Source organism: Exophiala aquamarina, assembly GCF_000709125.1.
Source record: "Exophiala aquamarina CBS 119918 chromosome Unknown aczIA-supercont1.18, whole genome shotgun sequence".
Taxonomy (NCBI): Eukaryota; Fungi; Ascomycota; class Eurotiomycetes; order Chaetothyriales; family Herpotrichiellaceae; genus Exophiala; species Exophiala aquamarina.
Window position 1 is genome coordinate 313,619 of NW_013550570.1, and position 22,529 is coordinate 336,147.

Genomic DNA, 22,529 nt, shown 5'->3' on the forward strand with positions numbered 1-22,529 from the left:
TGTTTTCCCAGTGACTGGACATGCTGAAGTAGCTCGTCTCTTCCTCCTGACCGCACGCTTCTCATCACGACTTGCTTCCAGCCATGGCTGCTGTCAAAGTTAGCCTCATTACGGCATCCTCTGCAGGCCTGGGCGCTGCCATTGCAAAGCGCCTTGCTGCGGCCAATTATAATGTTGCCATAAACTATCACTCTTCGCCTTCCAAAGCGGAGGCTGTCCTCGAAGAAATGGAGGACTCCATAGGTCATAGCTCCACCAATCCATCTGGACGTTTTCTTGCTGTGCAAGCAGATATCAGCAGTGTGACTGAGATCCGTCGGCTTGTGGATGAGGTGGTCTCTCGATTTGGACGCTTGGATGTTGTTGTCTCAAATGGCGGTTGGACACGCATCACCAACTTCACAAACCTGGATGACAACATCGACGAGGCAGACTGGGATCGATGTTGGAATATGAATGTAAAGAGCCATCTGATCCTGTTGCATGCTGCAACAAAGCATCTGGGTGAGCAAGATGGCGCTTTTGTGACTATTGCTAGCGTAGCAGGTGTCAAGCCGAGTGGGAGCTCTGTGGTGCGTGTTTCTCAATGATTGAATTTGTGCCTGCCAGTTCCGTATGAACTGATGAGAACATACAGCCATATGCAGTTACCAAAGCAGCGCAGATTTATCTGGTCAAGTGCCTGGCGGGCATTGTAAGCCCAAGGGTACGAGTGAACTCGATCTCGCCTGGAATCTTGATGACGGTGAGACATCTGACCCTCGATTCTGGTGCTTTCAACTACCATAGGACATCATTGACTGGGAAAGGACTGGGGCCGCCAATTTTCTGCTGAGCGGTTGCAAATTGCCCAACAGAAATCCAGCTTGAAGAGATTCGCCACCGTAGAGGCATGTATTCATTGTGTCCAGATTTGACTTGCAGGGTTTCCATATTCTGACCTTCTCAATACACAGGATGTCGCTCAACAGGTGCAAGCAGTAGCTGAAAACAAGTCTATGACAGGTATAAACTCAGTTTTGGATGCTGGGTTCTTGCTCGGGTGACGAATCTGAGGAAGTATAACGTCGGGAGATAATATTTCAAGAACACTCATCCATCACTGCAACTTTGAGGCAACCCAAATATGAATTTCATAATAGCTACACCTGCAGAAAGTGTTAAACTTCCTGCCGTCTCAGTTATTCCGATTTGGTATTGTGCCCATCCTTGTTCTTGAAATGCGGACAATGGATGACGTAGGCGCATGTGTATGAGCGCCATGCTCTAAGGCGGTACAAGGACAAAGGTAAGTAAGACTCAAGTATAGATATGGCTATTTTTTTTGAGTCGTCCTTCGATATAGAGGATTGGATGACTGAGTTCCCGATCGACGCCGATCTTAGATCATGCGACCATTATCTACCAAGGAATCTCTTCACGAGTATCAACATCAAAGAATCTTCCCGAGCTATTCTCACGTGTCGCTGAACCGATCAAATTTATGATATTTTTGGCACTCTCTTCACTGGAAGTTTCGGGTAAGGCAATGCCCGCACTAGTAGCTGCTGCGATTCCCATGTCTGTCGAAACAAATCTGCAAGGTAGACTTCTCAGCGAATTTCTTTGACTCTTCGATCTGTTCACTGTCTCAGAAATGACTTACCCGGGATGGACCGCAAAAGCGGTGAGTGGTTGGTTTCCAATATGGAGAGCTCTGTAAATCGCATTAGAGGTAGCATGCGAGTGTACCAACTTGAGCCAGACCTACTGTGTGAACCAATTTTGTGCGGCCTTTGACATACAATAGGCAGCAGCGTACGGGTACCAAGGAAGTGGAGCTGCGACAGACCCTCCTCGACTCGAAATCGAAATCCACTTCGGGTCGCTCGATTTGGCGAGCAGCTTGTGAACTGCCTGGAACAGTGCAAGACCGGATACCACGTTGACATCAAAACTTGCGTTGAAAAATTTGAGGTCAACAGCTTCTAGAGGACCGCCGCCGATCGAAACGGCCGAATTGGCAATGACGATGTCAATATAGTCAATACCGGCAGCTTCAACTTCTTCGATGGCGTTCTTGGGATCCGAGAGATTTGTGTTTTCGATGCCAACCAACAGTAAACGTGAGCCGCTCGCTGCAGGCAAGCTACGCAGTTGTTCCGCCTGCGGGCCTTTAAGGTCGCGAAGAGTTCCAACAACAACGTGGTCAGGGAATGAGAGATATGTGGTTGCTAGAGCCTTGCCGATGCCTAGATTTGAGTGCTGTTAGAACTATCAGAACAGCAGATAGGGATTAGACTGATCTCACGACCAACTTACAACTTACCTCTGCCAGCGCCAGTAATGAGGACCACTGTTGGTGGAGCCATGGTGTCACCTCGCTTGCTTGCTGCTTCCGCAATCTTCGATACAGTGGTGGCTGCCCCTTCCAAAGGATGAGGAAGCGAGCTTTAATAACATGTTTTCAAGGAGTTGTCTGATTTCAAATCAGATTATCCGTAATCCTTCTAGACGGGTTCCAGGCGAAGTGATTATGACAAATCTGAGCTATCCTTATGCCTACAATGCCATCTATCAATGCATAAGATCGCAATTCTTAGCAAGGCAGCCAGCTCGGTATCAAATTCGGCTGTAGAGTCGACTTATTACGAAAACTTAGCAGGAATGGTTTGGTTCACCCCAGGGCGAGTCTTAGTACAAGAAAAGACTATACTATAAAAGAAGGTCACCTGCATTAACGAAGCTGAAAGACTTGTGGGGGCCTGGAATCCGAGAATCATTCGGAGTTACTGTACCGGGACAAGGTCCTCTTGGCATTTAATATCTAGTAGCGTTGAAGATGTAAGGTTTCGCGAAGGGTTGCGGCTTGAGAGTCGACCATTGGACAACAGGGTCGGAGGTCCAACTAGGCGGGAATAGAACCGAGGTTTGCTCCATATTCTGACAAAGCCTAACATCAATGGCATCGAGAATGGAACCGACCAAGTGCATCTCATTACCTGCGCATGGCTAATGAGTTCGGGCACGAATATCAGCAGCAGCAAGGCTAGTAGTATCAGCTTAGTGGTCGACGGTAGGACAGAGCAGGAGTGTGTAGAGGAGTTCCGAATAAGCCTTTCAGCTGTGGTGGCTAGGCTTGTGTATCATGACTGAATAAATTTGGTATCAGCTTTCGACCTTGGCCGCTGGTTGTGGGCGGTCGGTATGCAAATGACTCTACGTGAGACATGAAATGATCCCCATCTGCCAAGGTTCCGCTCCATTCGCCTATTGTGCTCGTAAGGTCAAGTGTAATGTCTAAAGCCTCACCCATCCTCGCCCTGCTTGAGAATCTGCCACGCCATCCTAGCATACTCAATTGATCTCTCGTTACCAATAATGCCTGTGCCCATCTTGTTCATGACATACGTAAAGGTGACGCCACGGTACAAGTCACAGATAGCAAAGCTACCACCCCATCCAGCCCAGAAACACATCTTTTCTTGTGGCAAGTAATTGAAAGTCTGAGCTGACGGTCCACCGCCGATAGCAAAACCTATTCCGAGCCGTAATGGTATGCTCAAGACCAAGTCTGTTGACTCAGATTGCGTTCGGAAGATTTGCTGAACGGTCTCAGGTGACAACAGCTTCGCATCATCATGGGATGTCCCGGATAGCGTCACTGCACGTAATATCTGGTTGAGGCCCTTGGCTGTCCCGTGGCCATTAACCGCAGACATGTCTGCCTTCCGCCATAGGGGCGTCCGTGAGAAGGTCGCGCTTGTTCTAGGGTTGAAGAGGCTTTTGTACACTATGCCAGTCTGGTCAAGCTTGTTGACATCCCAGGATGGAGGAGGTGGCGGGACGACTGGTGTGATTCGAGGCCAGTCTTCCTCCCTTGCTCCGATCTGGAAGTCTGCTTTCAAGGGCCCGGCGAGTTCCTCCGCAACAAATTGCTTCATAGGCTTGCCAGTCGCCCGTCGGATGATCTCGCCTAAGAGATGACCCTGTGTAGTGGCATGGTAGCCACTGCCAGTGCCTGCCTCCCACCATGGTGCTTGTTTTGCCAGTCTGGCAGTGGAATAGGGCACATCACATACCTCCTCCATTGTTATGGGACCTTCCCAACCTGAAACCCCTGAGTTGTGGGACATGACATGTCGAATAAGGATCTTTTCCTTCCCGTTTTCGGCAAATTCTGGCCACAGTTTAGCAACAGGGTCATCAACGCTCAGCAGACCACGCTCATGGGCCACGAGGATGGCAATTGCAGCAACAGTCTTAGTTGAGGAGTACACGTTCGTGATCGTATCTGCGGCCCATGATGTGGTTTTGGCCTGGTCGGTATAGCCTGCCCAGACGTTGACAACATCTTCACCGCTGATGTTAATATTTATGGCCCCGCCAAGCTCCTCGCCCTCTGAGAGTTTATCTTGGAAAAGATCTACGAGCTTTTGAAATGCCGGACCATAGGTACCCTGAATTTCAGCCATAATGATTGCCAATCCACGAGGAGTTGCAAAGCAGTTGGCATTCCAAGCTGCAGCCCATCACACGAGCATGGGCCCTGGCCTCTTACATACTTATCGACCTCGTGCGGGCTGCAGAGCATTGGTGCGTACTGATTCTCGTCCGTGACCATTCAAACTTACTTCAAATAGGTATATCTCGTTCAGAGTGGGGAGCTATTCTAGCCGTCCCGAGCAGTCGAAAACTGGGCGCGAATATCGGAGAACGCGGATTGTCAGAGCTGGTCACGAGTCGCAACTGGAATACTGTGATGCAGTTGTCCCCCACCCCATCGCGATGTTGTGATCCCGCGCAGAACTCAGTTAGCGAGTGGGGTTCCGAATTACTCCATTTCGTGCTGTGGCGGCTCGGACTTACCATCTTCAATGTCAATGCGAGGCCAGGAGACAGCTTCAGATCTTGGAAGACCTTAGCTTGCTCCTCACGTATTCAATTCAACTGATATGGCGAGAAAGCGACACACCACAGCCTGTAATCTCTGTCGGAGTCGCAAAGTCCGTTGCGATGCGGTCCACGTTGGTGTGCCCTGCTCCAATTGCTCGAAGCAGAAGTCGAAGTGTGTCGTGTCGCCAGCTCACTCAACCGCACATCAACTACAGCATGCCATACCCTTGGACAGGACACACAAGTTCAGAGTCAAGGCTCACCGGAACCATGTGGGCCAAGACAGCATCGACACATCAAGGCCTTCATCCAGTCCGCTGCCCGACGCAATAGCCGAGGAGCATGACTACGGCGCTGTCAACATTGAAGCCAACGTTAGTGATCCGGGGCAACTGCATCTACCAGCCTATATCACGCCCTTATCCACGACCATCAATTCGGACAATCTGCAAGTGCTTGTGCAAAGAGATGCACTGGTATTCCCTCCACCGGATATCATTAACGAACTAATTCGATCATTTCTATGTTATGTTTACCCACTACTGCCGATCCTACGTCTAGATGACTTTCTAGCAGCTAGAGAACAAGAATCTGGAAAAACCATCAGCTCACTCTTATTCCAAGCTGTTTTGTTGGCCGGGGCAGTGTTCACCGACTTTTCCCAGTCGCAACATCCGAGCTTTCAACGAAGTAAGGATGCTCAGAAATTGCTTTTTGGTCGAGCGAAATTATTGTACGATATGGAAGTAGAGCCTAACCAGGTTACTGTGATCCAAAGTCTGCTCTTAATGACTTACTGGCATTCTCAGCTTAACGATATTCAGGGACGTGTCCACTGGCTCAGAATTGCTCTATCCCTGGCGACAGAAATTGGCCTGCACAACTCTGATTTACAGCATGAAGAGCTCGAGGAGAATAATTTCCGCCGCCGACTGTGGAGTTGTTGCATCATCAGAAGTGCTTTGCTATCCATTGGAGAGCGGCGACAAATTATGTTACCATGCTCAGTATCGGGCCCACCCATCTTGTCTTCTGAGCACTGGAACACCACTTCTCTTTTACGTGCTCTCGATTCCTATCCGGTAAGCGAGACAAGAGAACAAGTGGAGATGTTGGGCTGTATGCTCATCCAAGAAGTAGAATTGTGTCGAATAATTCTGCACATTCTGGATGCTCTGTACGAATTGAGCGGGCTCCGAAGGGATACATCTAGCAATTCAATCCTGGTGCTGATCCCTAAGACCAAAGCTACCGGCTCTTTAGTTATTGCACTGGACGAAAAGCTAAGGGAGTGGCATGAAAATGCGTCGCAACTTGGCCTATTTGACCGGCAGCAAGGTCACCACGGTTCGATTGTTCCGGTTCATTCTGCGATGCTCGAGATGCTGTATCTTACAGCATTGTCTGCTGTACACCGCCCACTTATGCTGCAACAGCGGCAATGGGAAACCGCTACGGAAGCAATGCGTGTGTTCTCGTCTGCTACCTTGCGCTCTTCTGCATGCCGAATTACAGAGATAGGCAGAGATCTCGAGGCCGACAAGCGGATCTCTTACCTTCCTCCTGTAGCTACAGCCATGTTAATTGCAGCAACTATTCAACATCTCAAGGATGCCATGTCACCCAACCTGGAGTATTGCCAATTAGGCTCTCTGTATCTGGGGCACGTTCTGCGCATTTTTCGTCTGCTCACTGACCGATACAACCATGTCCATACTGCCATCGACTTCATTAGCCGCGTGCAGAATGGGGAACACTTTGATCATTCCCTGGAATGGGAGGATCGAGTAAGTTCCACCAGTGGCAGGCAGCTGATTTAAGAAACCCCAACATCACAGTAACATGAGTGTTGCAACGACAGGGAAAACTATGTAGCATACTGCGCGAGGCATCGCCTTGCGCCTAGACGGAGAGTATCATGCAGTTTCCGTTCGGAACCCCGGTAGTCCGGACGGCCATGGAGATGTACGAACTTTCGTTACACCGCACTTAGATGCATCGTCCGAATGTGGTTCGAATCACAAGGGTCTACGTCGGTGAACGGTGCCATTCTATCGATTCTGGGGCAAGACTGAAATACTCGCCGCCCTTGCTAAGTAGCTCTGGGGATGTGGACAAAGGCCGAGGAGCCGCAGTAGCAGCGCCTGGACCAGCTGTTAAACGTTTGAGTTTTTCGTTTAAGCTTTCCTCCATGCGGGGGTCCTTTTCAAGCTTTCCCCATGGAGTAATTCATGTCCCGAACACTGGGAACGTCTTACACATCCTCGATCTAGCCAAAGTCGGGGCTCTACATAAGCCCCGCCCGCCCCTGGACGTGAAGAACCTCTGTCAAAGATATTGTTCACTTCGACGATGGCATTCGAAGGACACCCCGACCAGCCAGACACCACCAAGTTGGACTGCAGCGCAACCCATTCGGAGGAAACTCATGTCACGTCTGGAAACGACCAAGAACAACACGCAACACGCAAGATCGATGTTCGTCCGGTTCTGGGTATATTGGTAACTAGTGTCGACCGAGTCGATTCCTATTCCATTAAGGTTAATCATGTTGCAGGCTCTGGCAGTGACTTACGAATCATGCTTATTCTCGTTCGTACTTCCCGTTTCAGTCCTGTTGAGCATCAATCAAGACATTGGCTCTTCCAACAATATTGCTTGGATGGCAACAGCGTGGTCTCTATCAAGCGCTGTGGTCATGCCGGTCGCTGGAAGATGTAGCGACATCTTCGGGCGTCGTCCCTTTTTCTTGTGGGCCAATTCTTTGGGAATCATTGGATGTGCAATCAACAGCAGGTAATTCTTGCGTGCAGAGAGAAATAGCTCCGACCGCTGACTCTTGCAGGGCAACCCATGTATCAATATTAATACTTGGATCCACTTTCATCGTACGCATGCTTCAATGGGCAGCTTCAGTCCTTAAATTGATCCGTTGGCAGGGCTTATCTGGTGGGCTGCAGCAGCTTGCATTCGCGGCGGCCAGCGAAATTGTACCAAAGAAGTATCGAGGTCAGACACTGGCCATTATGACACTTGTATCGTTGCCTGGCTCCGCTTTCGGGGCACCGATCGGTGAGCTTTCATCCGGGTCGAGCAGTCGGTCTGACCATTTACTGACTGCACAAAACAGCATACAGCATCATCACGGTCGCAGATTGGCGCTGGACCTATTACATTGCTCTGATAGTCAACGGACTTGGCTTTGTACTTATCTTGATATGCTACTGGCCTCCGGACTTCCTAGCGCTTCATCCAGAGGGCAAAAGTAGACGCCAACAGTTTGCAGAGCTTGACTTTATCGGCATGCTCCTTTTCGCTGGAGGACTCACTGTTTTTCTCATCGGCATTGGGTTTGGCGGGAATCCATACCAGTGGACGAGCGCTACCGTCTTGTGTCCGATCATATTGGGCGGGCTCTGTGTCTTTGCTGCGTTTCCGCTCTGGGAAGTCTACAGCCCCGATACAATCGTCAAGGTCTGTCCTCCCCACCTCTTCCGGAATTTTAGGACAGTCGTCATACCTTGCGGTGTAACTTTTGTTGCGGGGATGGCATTGATTAGTCTGGGAACCCTGTGGCCACAGCAGATCGCTCGTCTATTCACCACGGTCCCAAGTACAGTTGGGTGGTATGCTCTTGCAAATCAGGGGTGCGCAACTGGTATGTTAGGCTCTCAAGATGGCTTACAGCAGGCTGATCTCGATAGTTGGATTCGTGATATTCGGACAGAGCTTCGGAACTCTTCGGCGAACACGATGGCAGTTTATATTCGTGGTCACCATGATGGCACTCTTCCTAGGACTCAACGCTACCGTCAATCAGCATACGCCTGCGCGAGCTGTGGTCTTTGTAGGCATTGCCTCTGCCATGGTTGGTGCAACGAATTGTATTGGGACTCTGATCGTGCAACTCGGCGCAAAAGATGAAGACATTGGATTGGCGACAGGTCTGCTCAATTCTATTCGCGGAGTCGGTGGTGGAATGGGAGTCGCCATTTATTCAAGCTTGCTCAACAATCGAATAGCGAGCACATGGGCAGTCGAAGTTGGCGATGCAGTGGTGCAAGCCGGGCTGCCAACATCTTCCGTTACGAACTTCCTCGGTAAAGGCTCCAGATGACATGCTAGAAGATCGCTAACAGTAAGTTAGAGGCTCTGCAAACCGCAGACTTTACGTCCCTACCAGATATTAATCCAAACGTCCTCGCGGTGGGCTTGGATGCTCAGAAAACGGTCTACGTCGGCGCTTTTCGGATGGTGTATCTGGTCACAATTGCGTTTGGAGGTAAGTATGTCATGTCGCTTTTCAGTGAAAACTGCTCATAATCATAGGGTTGGCGGTAATTGGAGCTCTGTTCGTTGGAAGCGTTGATGACAAGCTTACCCAGTAAGCCCTTTGTATTGCCTCAAGACTAAACTAACGCTATTGTAGACAAGTCAACGTTCAACTTGACCGACCACATCTGGTGGGACAGAGAAACGGCGAGGTGGAAGATGCAGCTGGGGGAAAGTGCTGATAAGTGCTCTCGTTGTTTTCGAGCATCAGGGACGATAGCCACGAATTATCTCGGCCATCAGAACATGGCGAGCATCGTCCGAGAGGAGGGTCCCCAATGAGTCCTGGGGTCGTCCGGTTCGAACTGGAGGGGAATGGGATCGTTCCGAGCGCAGGCAGAATGAGATTTCAGGAGGAGCGAGTTGACAAGGGGATCGGAGGGAGACACTGTAAGCCTGTGTAGGGCGAGAAAGGCTGCCATGCCAGCGCAGGCAAGGAAAACAACATCGTTGCTCAGCCTCACCGCCTACTGTTCGTTGATGCTCCTCTTGCCTTGTGGGGCGGCCCTCGACCAATCTACGCTTCTTTTTCTGCCCGGTCGCCGATCGCCGATCACCGTGGGCCCTTACCACAAGAGGCTAGTGTCTTGGCTTTGAGTGGTCCTCGGAGCGGTCTTTCCTCCATCATCTCATCCCTTCCACATCTCAGTGCGAGTTCCCGTCAAAGAGATTTCGACCACGTGCTCCACTACTCTTGCTAAAGTGGCCAGATTTCGCTGTTGCGGCCTGCAGGGTAACGCACCAAGCTCTGGCTCCGAATGCCAAGATCCAAAGCTAGGTTGGCCGTGCCCATCAAAAAGCCCTTTATAAGAGTTTCGGATGTGGGCGCGTTGCATGGAGCTGCGTGCCGCTGAAGAAGCGGTTTTGACGGGACTTCCAATTAGACCTGTGTCCCCCCCGGCGCCTCAGACGAATTCAAACACATCCTTAGACTCCAGGTGGTGATAAGTCCAACACTAATGACAAGTGTAGACATAACCAACAACCTCACGCGAGGCATTTATATTCCCAGAGGCAACCCTTTAGCTTGCGGAAGGCCATGCATGAAGCCCCAAAGGTGATGCGGGAAATGAGTTCGAGGATGAGGACGTATCGAGAACGCTGGTAATCTCGAAATGGACAGGATTGAATTGTGGGCTGTGTCTTTCGGAATGATCCGGTTCTCTGAAGACACCCAAGGACTATGAGGGTGCGATCCTTGACTTCGAGATGCGCAAGCAGGCCAATGACAAAGCCATGATTGGTCTGAAGGAGTGAAGAATTGGCTCGATACTGAAAGCGGACCCTTGACCTAACGACCGCGCAGAGCGACGCAAAGGAAATAGCCTTTGTAAGGCAGATAGGCGTCCTTGATCTTGGATGGACATTTCGGAGGAAGCTCCGTCTTGAAGTTGAAGTCGCACAGATGGACCGTCGTCATTCTTGCCTCATCGTCTTTGAACATCGACAATCTCAACTGAAGGTGCACGTCAGTTTGTTCGTCCCGCCACGGGCCTAGTGCTCTGCCCTTACCGAATGGCTAGTAATTTGCCACCTATGACTTCAATACCCGACAACTCGTCGCATCTACTACCTTTCCTCTCCATGCTGGTGTAAGTTCGCTCCAGTATGTGACAGCTGCTTGCAGAAAAGACCGAATGCCAAGTCTGCAGGGCGGTACGAAGGGTCGTGGTGTCGGATACAACAGTGCAGTTGGGGAAGTGAACACCTCAGGGAATATTCCATCTCCGTCCAGTATTGCTTTTTCTGAAACTGAACGTCCTTTTGCCTTTCCATGATTGTTCATGTGGCAACGCCCTAATCTCCTGGTGCACTCACTCTACACCACCTCGAAATGCTCCTTGTCCACCGACACAGGAGTCTCTGCCGGGTAGCGGACCAGGAGCTGCTCCTGCACCAACACCATTTCCGTAACTCGAGGTGGGAGAGTTGTAGGATGATGGTCGATCAACTCGACGATAGTTACCTCGGTCTCAACGCCGATCGCAACGATCGTGATCATGGTCCCTATTTCGGTCCCTTTCGCGGTCACGCTCACTTTCGCGATCTCGTTCTCGCTCATATTCTCGGTCTCGCTCTCTGTCGCGATCACGTCGGGACTCACCCCTTCTCTCGTCGGGTTGTTTGGCTTGTTGTAGATCCATCTTCGTGCCCTGGGCGCCCCATCTCTTACTCTTACTTAACCTCCTCTCTCTCGGCGGTGATAGCGCCTATAATGATAATCATGAAACTCGCACCATTGATCATCCTCGCTTACAGTGACGACCTTTTACCAGTCCATAAATTATTCGAACTATGGACGTTGAAGCGACAGGTGACAGATGGCCCGGCCAGGTGCAAAGGAGAAGACAATTTCGCGACAGCATTTGCCAGAGCCAGCATGAGACTTGGGAAACTGCAAAACGTCAGAAAAGTGAGGCTGGTGTCGAGGGCGATCAGCGGTATATCTTCCCAGTGGTCCACGGGAGGCAACACTCGCCAACGTCAGTACATCATAATACCATGAGCCCCTGTGGTATCAAAAGGACTAAATCCTCATCTCCGGGTGGCGATTTCACCAGACCAGCGAAACATTCGTACCTTCTACCCCGTCCCCGTATCGAGCCATCTGTACTCCAAGATTACTTTAACATGGCGCACTCTCAGCATCAATGTCGCCATCTGGCCTCGCAGCCATTGCGCACAAGAGAAAGAAGACAAGACACAGTGATCGTGGAGGATTTGACCTGCGGCGACAAGCACAGCATGGCTTCTCCAGCATCACAACCCACGGATACTAGCACTTCTCTTTTTGCACATCTTCTCGAACCTTCCGGCGTAACGCCGTCGATATTTGCTATTAGTCGGCTTCTTCCAGTCACGTCATTGATGGATTTCGCCTGACATAGCCTGAGAGGGATTTGATAACTAGTCTCCTCAATCTAACTGACCCAATCACTTGTCCGGCAGGGAACAAAGGTTCTGCAGCAACAAGAGGGAGCAGCGAAGACGTTGACGTGGAGGATGGCCCAGCTCTTCGGGGCGATCATTTTGAGCACAAGTACCCGTCGCGATGATCTGGCGGCGTATCAGATTGCGGGACCAATGGAGGAGTCAAGTAGAGATCAAGCCTGGCTGCAACGGCGGTGGAGCAAGGTGAGGAAGATGAAGCTGAAAGGGTCAGAGTCTATCCGTGCGTGCTCATTCCTGCTCCCGCTCCTCCTTTCTCAGACATTGTCATCACATTTGAGTTGTTCTGTCTCACAAACACACAGAGAGAGAAAGGGGGCCGGTGGTCTGAGTAAAGTAGGTGGCAAGCGCGCCTTGGCACTGTCATGTGAGCAATACAGCTTGGCACCACCAGCTCTTCTTTGTCATCGAGTTCTCACGACTGCCCAGGGGTGTTTCATTGGCAGCTGGCCGTGACAGTGGTATTGTGAGCATGCAAAAACGTTTGAAACGAACCCCTCGAGCGTGTGAGCGCTGCAGGATTGCACGACGGCGTTGTGTCCCTCCATACCCCTGCCGGCAGTGCGTTGAGTCAGGAGTCTCTTGCAATGTCCGAGCCAAAGCACGCCCGCAGCGGCAACAGCAACGACGGCATCGGCAAGAAACCTTGGCCTCGCCGAATTCAGATGGTCGGGACTACGGCCAGTCTTACAGCACAGATGTTACAGACTCGCCGGCCCACGAGTCAAGAGTGCCCAGCAGATTGTCATTCCGTAGGCAAAAGGCACAAGGCGAGACATGCGACCTGCTCAAAGGTCTCGTGCAAGATATTATGCAGCAACGGCACGGTATATGAGGCTACCCTACCTCGCGAATCAGATGCTAAACACTGCAGGTTACGAGTTCGACTGTGCACTAACCGAGCCCCAGTCCTGCAGGCCTGCTGCTGCTCATCACTCCGCCTCCCATCACCAAGGTTGTGATGCTCAACCACAGCTGCCACTCAGCTCAGCGCAATTCCAGCACCTACTAGAGTGTTCCGCTAAGTTTCTGGGGTGGCGAAGTCCCCAGCTTATAGACGTGGAAGAGTTACACACCACCTCCCGCATTCATCTAGAAACCTTGGTGGACCTGTCTCCAAGGGGCATCTCAGTGCTGGTTTCGAGAACTCGTTTACCGGTAGACACCATTGCCTTGGTCTTCGCAGCTCTAGCGCTTGGAGCTGTGGCAACTGGCGAACCCGGTCATGGCCGATTTTACTTCGGGGTGTCCACTGAAATGGTTAAATATTGCGTGGGTGAACTAACACTGGACCTCTGTCTCTCCTACTTCCTGCAACATCTCCATGCACTCCGCTCCGGCACTTCGAACTATGCTCAGGGTATAATCTTACAGGCAATCCACGTCTCCCGTGCACTAGGACTCCACCAAAATACGCATGGAAACCGCGGTCTACTCCTCTTCATGCTAATTTATATGGCAGACCAGTTAAGTGCTTCCAACGGTGATAGAACGTCTGACTAACGTGGTAAGTAGGTACGGCTCTTTACAACACAATACTGAGCCTCACATTCAGGCATCGAACCTTGAAGATTTCCTCTTTGCTCCTTTAATTGAGGCTGAGCCTGAGCTTCAAGCAGTTGTTGAGCTAGTAACGATTAACGGTCACGTAATTGAACAGTCGTATAGGCGTTTAGATCTCTCAGATGAAGAGTTGCTGAAGCTCGAAACAAAGATTGGGAGCTTTTGCTGGCAACGGAGAGGGCCAATCCAACCTGGTTGTGGAAGCTACAGACGCAACTACGACCTAGTCGCTCACATCCATATGTTGTGGTTTGCTCAGCCTCTCCTCGAACTCGAGAGGCAAATGCTGACAACGAATTCTAGTTGTCGCTTGAAACTTCGCGCACCACGACTTTCTGTGCAGTCTTCGTGGCTGCTGTCACTGTCAACCTGTATTCACGCGGCCCAGGGCGTCCTTACGGCTTACCTTCAACTGTACCAACCAGTGCTTGCGATGCTGGCCAAGCAATTCAGGAATCAAGATCTACCGGCTGATAAGCTCTCAACACCTAGCGTCGCTGCGCTGGCGGTTACCTGGAGACAAGTCAAAAGGATAATGCTGTCTACATTTGTAGTGATATTCGCCTATTGGCATGGTGAGCTTGTACACGACGAAGCTTCGCGGTACATGGCCATGGCAAGATTATTACTTGAGTACCCTCGTTGGCGATGGGGTGAAGCTCTCAATGAAGCCGTAGTGACATTGTATGACATCTCTGGCCTTGCCAACTTTTCCATCTACCAGCATCTGCAGGGGCTGCTGCCTGGACAGAGTGAGCATTTCCTACGATCACTTTGCGACCGTATGCCCAAGGCAGAGCCAGATGGCTTTGATACGGACCAGCCTGAGTATGCAGATGATGCTTTATTCGGAGCAGCATTCTGGCCCACAGTGAACGCCTTCCCTTGGAGCCACGACTTCCCAGGTTTCGACATCAGCACAATTGAAGACCAGACTGATTTTGGCCTCGCCGAAAGTATGGAGTATCATTTGAATGACGTACAGCAAAATAGCAATACTTGACGTATTAGGTGTTCCGGTCCGGCACAGAGTCTAGTTGGTATTAATTACTCATCCGTGAACTTATCTATGCGGTGAAAGGCAATGGTAGTGCCTAGAAATTGACAGAAAAGCCCACTATCCAGCGGGCGATCCGATCCCCTGTGTGTCTAGATGTTATATCTGGGAGGAGAGAACTTTTTTGATTCGTTCAGATTTGAGCCAAGGTCTGCTGCTAAATTCTATCAAAAGGCCTTTTCAAAGAAACCGAGGCCGCAATAAAGCTTGATTTGATTTCAGCACATATACAAAATCTACAACTTGTGCCTCTTCTCTCCACGTTGCATCTTTCGGAACTGCTCTTGAGGATATCCACGCTGGAACGCCTCCACACCACCCACCAGCTCGCGGACCGAATGCGCATCATACGCTATTTCGTCGGATCTCGACATTACTTGCTTAGTTCTCAGCATACTTGCTGAGCTCAAATGCGCTCCCAGTCGTCCCTCGCAAATCTCGGTAAACACCGTCTGGGTAAATTTCTCAGCATCTTTCCCCGAGGCGTTTGCTGGGAAGACGCCATTTACAAAGCGACTCGCAAGCAGCTCATCGAGGGAAATCTTTCTAGCCATGAGTAGAGCCTCCTTCGCCAGGCCTGCGCCCATACGATTGATCATTGATTTGGTTGCGGCGCCCTCAACCACAATTCCGATAGAATTGAAAGGTGCGAGGAGATACGTATGGGGTGCAGCGTAGATAAAGTCCGAATGAGATACCAAGGCCGATGCCAGCCCAACAACGGGACCATTCAGGGCAGTAACAATAATGTTTGGGTGCGTGTAAAATGTCTGTGCAAGATCAAGAATGTCGGCCATCTGGTGGACATAGTGACGCCTGCTGTCTTCATCGGATGGCGCTTCGCGGTCCTCGCGAATGTCAGCGCCTCTGGAATCAGAATGCAGGTGGTTAGAGCATATAATATGGAGCAAAAGCCGGATAAGATGACTCACGAGGAAAAGAATCGTCCTGTACCAGCCAAGAGCGTAATGTAGACGTCCTTGCGGTCAGCAGCTTCACGCATATGGCGACCCAACCGAATCTGTATGTCCCGTGTCAGCGCACCTAGTTTCAGCGCGTTGTCAATGGTGATAATGGCCACGTGACCTTGATAGGCGATGGTGCACGACATATTGGAGTGCTGAACTTGAGGAGAATTCTATTTATGTCCAGGATTTCCCTTCCTTATATATTACTCTTCAGCGTCCGGCATCGCATTGTACTAGCCTCGGCTTGGCTTATGCCAGGATTTTTCGGACTCGAGAAGATTTCGGATGTTGTTCATATGAATGACCAGAGTCACCGGTTCTACAATTTAGTTTCCCGTTGCTGTGGGAAGCACTGCTGTCGTAGTGCCTTCTTCTGAACCTTCCCCATCTCATTCCTAGGCAATTCCTTCACTACGTGCAACTTCTGCGGCAATTTGTATGCCGCGAGCTGACTCCTCAGGTTCTCTCTTATATTAACAATCGTGAGATCAGCTTCTTTGCCTCGGACGGGAGCGCAAATAGCAGCCACTACCTCTCCCCAAACTACATCGGGTACGCCTACAACCGCCACCTCTTTGATATATGGCAATTCTAACATTGCCGTCTCAATATCAAGTCCCGAGATCTTGTAGCCACCGGACTTGATGATGTCGACACTGGCACGTCCTTGAATGAAGGTGGCATTGTTATGCTCAGCCTTGATCATTGCTAGATCACCAGTTCTCCACCAGCCATCCAATGTCACCTCTTTCTCTGCTGCACCTGGCTTTCCCCAGTACCTACAATAAGTCAGACAATAATAATTTGCGTGCAATTACTAACTCTTTCAAGAGACCACGGGTTTTGATCTGTATCTCGCCCATAACATCGGGTATGTTAGTCACATCCTGCCCGTCGGCGGTAATCAGTCGTGATTGCACGCCAGGAAGCGGCCATCCGACGCTCCCCTGGAACAAATTAGCTTCATATCGCAGTCTTTGCCGTTTCCGCAACCTACCTCAATTCGCCCGCCCGCAGTCAGTCTTTCAGAGTACGTAATTCCTGTCTCGCTCGTTCCGTATCGTTCCAACAGCAGACACCCATTGGCTATTTGAGCCCAAGCATCTCTGATCGATACAGGCAACGCAGCTGAGCCACTGATTGCCAATCTCAGCTTCCCAGCCGAGTCACTGGCTTTCTTTGCTTTGGTCGGTTGGTTTTTGAAATATTGATTGAAATAGCCTATCATTTTGACCCAGATCGTGGGCACAGCCATGAAAACAGTAACTGGATGCAATGACGTACTGAGAAAGCGCTGCCAGACAAGCCTCTCGTCGAATTTTGCCATGAATTCTACGGTGGCGCCTGTCCAAAGCGGTAACAGCAGTGACAGAAAGAGACCATGCCCGTGATGAAGAGGGAGTACATGAAGTACCCGATCTTCAGATGTTAATTGCCATGTTTCTGCAAGGGATCTGAACTGGAATTCAAGGCTCTGCGCAGTTTGTACTACCCCCTACGTTGAAAAGTTTGTCAACGAGATATCTCCTACGGCAGTATAGAAATATCTTACCTTAGGAAGTCCAGTCGTGCCGGAAGTGTAGATTATAGTGCAGGGAGTATCAGCTGGCCATTCCAGTGCAGAAAAGTCAATGCTCTGAAACTGTTCGTTAGCATTCCGGAAGATTAATGGGGTTGTTGTGGTGCAACCTGTCCCGGTCTCGCTTCGTGCGGAACAGTGGTTACATCAATACAAGATCTCCTCTCGATTAGTGGTCTTATTCTACGTTCATAGTCTGCATGAAAGATAATGAACTCTTGCCCGGAATCGGCTACCGTGTGAGTGATTTCCTTCTCAGGATGAGTGACACAGATCGGAACTAGATGGCATAATGTCAGTCCATGCCACAGGCATGACGCAGTGCGGTGCGACTAGTCATACCCACGATTGCCCTGACGCTCCATATAGCTAGCAAGGCAGCAACAAAGTCTAGTCCAGGAGGCACCATCAATCCAACCCTTGCGCCCTCAAGCAGCCTCTGTGATTCCTGCGCGGCAGCAATGAGTCTCTCGTGAAAGACATTGACACGCAAGAGGAGTTGAGCATAGCTATGTGTCTCTGGTGACGATGACTGCGACGAGACTGGATCAACGATGGCCAAACGATTGAGGGCAGCATGTGAGGCCAATCGGCGGAAGTAATCGGCCATGTTCTCGGTCGAAATGATCTCCGTCTGCACTGGGGAGAATTCGGGAGTTCAAGCAACTGAAACTAGCTGTGGGTAATGCGAGCAGGGAGGGTGGCTCATATGCTGGGAATATTTGACAGGTGTAAGTTCAGCCGCACAAAGATCATGAGCCCTTTTCAAGGCCGGCCTCAATAGGAGACTGATGAAGAGGACTTCACGCTAGGAGGCAAAGCTAGACAGTGGATATAGGAGCGGATGTGGATGTAGAGATAATGAAGAGTGGATGTAGGGCGGATATAGAGCGGATATAGTGGATATACGTGAGAGGGTGCGGGGTGGTCGATGAAGCTATCCGGCTCAGACTGGGGTACCATGGCTGGGTTGATATACTGGGGAAATACTCTGTATACTGGGCTAATATACAAAGATGCCTCTATAAAACTCCCAACTTGTGTCCGCATCTATCCCAATCTGTACGACTCTCAAAGATGGCCTCGTTTGACATCAAACCACTGGACCAATCCGATGAAGTCGCTAAGAGGGATATCAGCCGCTCCGACAATATCGAACTCGAAAATGCAACTTCGACCAAGGACTTGAACAGCCCGTTCTCTGCATTCACAGCGAACGAGGAACGAGTATGTCTGCGAAAAATCGACAAATGGCTAACTCCCATGATCATCGTTTCTTATGGTCTGCAATATATCGACAAGGTCATTCTTAACGGGGCTTCACAGTTCGGTATTGTGCAGGATCTCGATCTATACACGATCGTGGGCCACAATGAACAAACCCAAGAGCCGATCCTGAGTCTCCATCGATTCTCTTTAGTAACGATGATATTCTACTGGGGTTATCTAGCAGGTGGTATGTGGACAGCCCAGCCCTAGATAATACCACTTGCACCTTAACTGACGCCTGTGACTGCAGCTGTCCCTGCAGCGTTTCTTGCGCAGAAACTTCCTCTGGGCAAATTTCTGGCTGGTCTTATTGTCACCTGGGGAGTCGTCACTATGCTCACCGCCCTAGTTCCATCATATCCGGGAATGTTGGTGCAGCGTTTCTTCCTCGGCTTCTGCGAAGCTGGCGCAGGTCCCGGTTTCTCGCTTATGATTCCGTTGTTCTGGAAAAGAGAAGAACAGCCTCTCCGATACTCATTTTGGTACTTGTCTCAGGGCCTTGGCATTTTCCTCGGCCCTATGATGATCTATGGTATTGGTCATATCCACGGTGATCTCTCGCCGTGGAAATATCAATACTTGATCCTGGGTGCAATTACTGTTGCCTGGGGAGTTATCATGGTATTTGCACTACCGAACAGTCCCGAATCAGCCTGGTTCTTGGATGAGGCTGAGCGGACGGTCGCTGCTGCACGAATCCGACTAGAGCAGGTCACCGAAGAGACCAAAACTATCAAGCTTCACCAGATCGTTGAAGCAGTAAAGGATCCAAAAACGTGGCTGACAGTGATCTCAACATACTGCATTCATTTCATCAATGGTGCCTGCTCAGGGTTTGGGGCCATAATCGTGAAAAGTTTTGGCTACTCACCATTCAAGTCAGTGCTGCTGACTGGTTGTGCTGGGATCTATCTGCTTGCGGTTTTGGCCATCACCGGAGCAGCAGCTAATTACCAGCGCAATACTCGCACAATCATCTGGTGGATCTGTGAGGTGTTCGTTATCGCCGGAGCAGCACTCATCTGGCAGGTACAATGGGCGCCTGATCACTCGGCTGCACTTGCAGGTTTCTTCCTACTGTTCACATTTCCACCCGGGTATACCATGCTGTTGTCCCTTGTCGGCTCAAACACTGGTGGCTACACCAAGAAAGTCTTCGTCATGGGTCTGGTGTGGATGGCGTACTGTGTCTCTAATGGAACTGCGCCACTGTTCATCAAGACAACCGAGGTCGAAGAACATTATCCTACTTTGTTCCGTGGGGCTCTTGTCACGGCATCACTCTCGGTGGCCTGCAGTCTCGCCATGAGGTTCTATCTCATAAACGCAAACAAGAAACGAGACCAAAATCTCGATGCTGCAATCCGAGATCGAACTATTGCCCAAGACCTTACCGACTGGGAGAATCCCCATTTCCGCTATACTTTATGAGCCTTTGCTTCGGAGGCAACGGATGAATTCCGAGAACAGAGTCTAGACTATGGGAGAAAAGACGCATGTCTTTTACAACCAAGGCCAGGACTGACTGATCCTTGCTTGAACTACAATTGTGAGCCGATAGACATGACATCTTGAATCCGGCATCTGCTGAGCGAGGCTGGAATCTCAGAGCATAGCAAGGCAGACAGTACAGAATTGTTGGATTTACACCAGGAGTGTTTTGACCTATTCAGGTGTTGCTCGGATTGGTTTACTATTATCCTTGTTCGATCCTAGGTATACAGAACCTGCTCTTGGCGATAGCTTCTATAGCCTCAAGTATGACTTGTCTGCGACCAACATCGTGTCCATGCCTGTTTATCTTGCATATCGGGTAACAGCAAACGTAGAGTAGGGATGTCAAAAGAAGAAAAAAGAAACCCTTTCCAGCAAGAGTGAGTGCATTGGTCGAAAACTATAGTGGTGTTGTAGTTGGACTTTGAGGTCAATCAGTAAAAGCGATGTAGGCAAAAATATCTCCAAGAGGTAACTTACTCCCAACCATGGAAATCGTACTCGTCTGTTTCAAGGGCAGCCATCTCAGCTTCTGAGAGTGTGAAATCAAAGATGTTGATATTTTCTGCGATGCGAGATGCCGTAACACTCTTTGGCAACGGATTGAAACCCTACAGTGAGCATGCGTCAAAAGATGCCGGAAGACTTTTTGTAGCAGCAATGTCACTTACTTTTTGCAGACTCCATCGAAGAAGTATCTGTGCCTCGGTTTTGCCTGTGCGATGAGCAATACTCTGAATTGTCTTGTCACCCCAGCGGGTTGCTTGAGCTAGAGGTGCCCATGCCTGCACAATCACACCGTGCTTCTTGCACCACTCAACAATGTCCCTATGTGGTAACCACGGATGCAGTTCGATCTGGTTGACACTGAGAACACCGCCCTTGCCCTGCTGGCTATCTATCTCTGTAATGTGTTGCTCTAGTTGAGCAAGGTGCTGTCTTATGGTCAGAACATTTAATAGAAAACTTTGGGGTTGAATTTAAATATACCGCAACGCCCCAGTTCGACACACCAATACTGCGAACTGTCCCTACCTCCCCTGCTTCAACGAGGGCTTTCCATGCGCCGAAACGGCCTTCTGATCCTCCCCAGGGAGCATGAAGGAGCATAAGATCAATGTACTTTAAGTCTAGGACTTCATTAAAGCTCTGACTGATAGCAGCCTTCGCTCCCTCGTATGAGACCATGTTTGGTGGGACCTTCGAAGTGTAGAAGAATTGTTCGCGGGGAACACCAGACTTCAGCAAGCCATCAGCACAAGCGGCTTCATTCTGGTAGAATGCTGCAGCATCTACAGCGCGATAACCATATGCAATCGCCTGTTGTACGACGGAGCTTGTCCCTGGGGAGGAGTTTTAAAAACCTATTTTTGTCTTATTAATATCCAAATCTCATATACTCCATGGCCTTATAACGCACACCGAAGCCTAAGAGTGGGATCTCGAAGCCCGAGTTTAACTTGTAGGTAGACTTCAGGCTGAGAATTCGAGCCATAACCTTATCTCGTATATCTCAAGGCTATCGTAGAATCAGTTCCCAAAATCCGCTCAGTTATATTAATCTTGAAATATATAGATTGTGCAATGACTAATGCGTGCGGGAATAGGAACGGAGTTATATGTGTAAATTTCCGAAAACTGACGCGCCGCGGCAGGTGCCAAGGTCCACGGATCGAAAGCTGCTTGCTTTCTCAACAATTAGTACCCATGATGAAAGCTTAGCGGAAGTAGAGTACCTACATTGTCATGCAGAGTATGGGAAATGCGCCGCTAAGTAGAATTCACGACCTGCGGTATCGAAAGGACGATGAAATACACCACACACTTAGAACTACTGAAGAAGTATGAGATATGCTCATAAAGGAAGTCTTCGACTTGAAAGCCAAATTCGAATAAGGTGTCATATTAATCACCAGTAATACATATATCTAAGCGACACATGCGTAGTCAAAGTTGCTACAGTCCAGAGTGGTGGATAAATATATCTTGTGACTTGTCGAGGTCGCTGGCTTTACATCCAATGTGTGAAATTTGCAACTTCGCAATTTTACGATCGTTTAAGGATTTTCTTTTCATCGATTCTCCGCTGATTTACACAACGCTTTTGCTTTCTGCTTCCACTTCAACACTCTGGTGTTTCGGCGATGAGAAGAATCATTTCCTGTAAAGAGCGTCGAGGAGAGTTACTTCCAGGACCTCAAGGACACCGAGCTGTCTTGAGTTGGTATTGAAGGGTGTCAGGGTTCGAAGTACTCTCCGTAGTCGCAGTTTTGCACGAGATTTTGGGCAAAGCCCGACAACCGATTTGATCAAAGACACTCCCAGCTATCTGTATAGTCCTTTACTTAGGCGGAGGTGCTCTCTGCCTAACAGACCCATGGACGATCGTTGCTTCCTTTGGGCGGAAATTACCGACCTACACGAGTTGTAGATTCCTGCTGTC

General features: G+C 49.9%; 11 protein-coding genes across 11 annotated transcripts; 5 read left to right on the forward strand and 6 right to left on the reverse strand.

Annotated features, from left to right (window-relative positions):
• Positions 1-83: 83 nt before the first annotated feature.
• A1O9_11580 (alcohol dehydrogenase) lies at positions 84-1,046 on the forward strand (the record flags this gene model as incomplete). Its single annotated transcript, XM_013399476.1, has 4 exons — positions 84-572; positions 638-745; positions 810-905; positions 972-1,046. 4 exons carry the CDS (start codon positions 84-86, stop codon positions 1,044-1,046), a joined length of 768 nt encoding a protein of 255 aa, XP_013254930.1.
• Positions 1,047-1,401: 355 nt separating this feature from the next.
• On the reverse strand, positions 1,402-2,351 carry A1O9_11581 (uncharacterized protein; the record flags this gene model as incomplete). Its single annotated transcript, XM_013399477.1, has 4 exons — positions 1,402-1,576; positions 1,646-1,696; positions 1,751-2,231; positions 2,309-2,351. 4 exons carry the CDS (start codon positions 2,349-2,351, stop codon positions 1,402-1,404), a joined length of 750 nt encoding a protein of 249 aa, XP_013254931.1.
• A 936-nt stretch (positions 2,352-3,287) lies between these two features.
• On the reverse strand, positions 3,288-4,454 carry A1O9_11582 (beta-lactamase; the record flags this gene model as incomplete). The annotated part of the gene is made up of 1 exon (XM_013399478.1): positions 3,288-4,454. One exon carries the CDS (start codon positions 4,452-4,454, stop codon positions 3,288-3,290), a length of 1,167 nt encoding a protein of 388 aa, XP_013254932.1.
• Positions 4,455-4,934: 480 nt separating this feature from the next.
• Positions 4,935-6,695, forward strand: A1O9_11583 (uncharacterized protein; the record flags this gene model as incomplete). Its single annotated transcript, XM_013399479.1, has 1 exon — positions 4,935-6,695. One exon carries the CDS (start codon positions 4,935-4,937, stop codon positions 6,693-6,695), a length of 1,761 nt encoding a protein of 586 aa, XP_013254933.1.
• Positions 6,696-7,769: 1,074 nt separating this feature from the next.
• Positions 7,770-9,263, forward strand: A1O9_11584 (uncharacterized protein; the record flags this gene model as incomplete). Its single annotated transcript, XM_013399480.1, has 5 exons — positions 7,770-7,947; positions 8,006-8,533; positions 8,580-8,975; positions 9,059-9,157; positions 9,205-9,263. 5 exons carry the CDS (start codon positions 7,770-7,772, stop codon positions 9,261-9,263), a joined length of 1,260 nt encoding a protein of 419 aa, XP_013254934.1.
• A 3,670-nt stretch (positions 9,264-12,933) lies between these two features.
• On the forward strand, positions 12,934-14,722 carry A1O9_11585 (uncharacterized protein; the record flags this gene model as incomplete). Its single annotated transcript, XM_013399481.1, has 3 exons — positions 12,934-13,622; positions 13,672-13,968; positions 14,023-14,722. 3 exons carry the CDS (start codon positions 12,934-12,936, stop codon positions 14,720-14,722), a joined length of 1,686 nt encoding a protein of 561 aa, XP_013254935.1.
• Positions 14,723-15,012: 290 nt separating this feature from the next.
• A1O9_11586 (uncharacterized protein) lies at positions 15,013-15,887 on the reverse strand (the record flags this gene model as incomplete). Its single annotated transcript, XM_013399482.1, has 2 exons — positions 15,013-15,643; positions 15,709-15,887. The coding sequence occupies 2 exons, from the start codon at positions 15,885-15,887 to the stop codon at positions 15,013-15,015; spliced, it is 810 nt and encodes a 269-aa protein (XP_013254936.1).
• Positions 15,888-16,063: 176 nt separating this feature from the next.
• On the reverse strand, positions 16,064-16,999 carry A1O9_11587 (uncharacterized protein; the record flags this gene model as incomplete). The annotated part of the gene is made up of 3 exons (XM_013399483.1): positions 16,064-16,523; positions 16,567-16,691; positions 16,742-16,999. 3 exons carry the CDS (start codon positions 16,997-16,999, stop codon positions 16,064-16,066), a joined length of 843 nt encoding a protein of 280 aa, XP_013254937.1.
• A 619-nt stretch (positions 17,000-17,618) lies between these two features.
• On the reverse strand, positions 17,619-17,933 carry A1O9_11588 (uncharacterized protein; the record flags this gene model as incomplete). The annotated part of the gene is made up of 1 exon (XM_013399484.1): positions 17,619-17,933. The coding sequence occupies one exon, from the start codon at positions 17,931-17,933 to the stop codon at positions 17,619-17,621; it is 315 nt and encodes a 104-aa protein (XP_013254938.1).
• A 467-nt stretch (positions 17,934-18,400) lies between these two features.
• Positions 18,401-20,023, forward strand: A1O9_11589 (uncharacterized protein; the record flags this gene model as incomplete). The annotated part of the gene is made up of 2 exons (XM_013399485.1): positions 18,401-18,779; positions 18,843-20,023. 2 exons carry the CDS (start codon positions 18,401-18,403, stop codon positions 20,021-20,023), a joined length of 1,560 nt encoding a protein of 519 aa, XP_013254939.1.
• Positions 20,024-20,562: 539 nt separating this feature from the next.
• Positions 20,563-21,581, reverse strand: A1O9_11590 (uncharacterized protein; the record flags this gene model as incomplete). The annotated part of the gene is made up of 4 exons (XM_013399486.1): positions 20,563-20,697; positions 20,758-21,021; positions 21,077-21,429; positions 21,509-21,581. 4 exons carry the CDS (start codon positions 21,579-21,581, stop codon positions 20,563-20,565), a joined length of 825 nt encoding a protein of 274 aa, XP_013254940.1.
• Between the last annotated feature and the right edge of the window lie 948 nt (positions 21,582-22,529).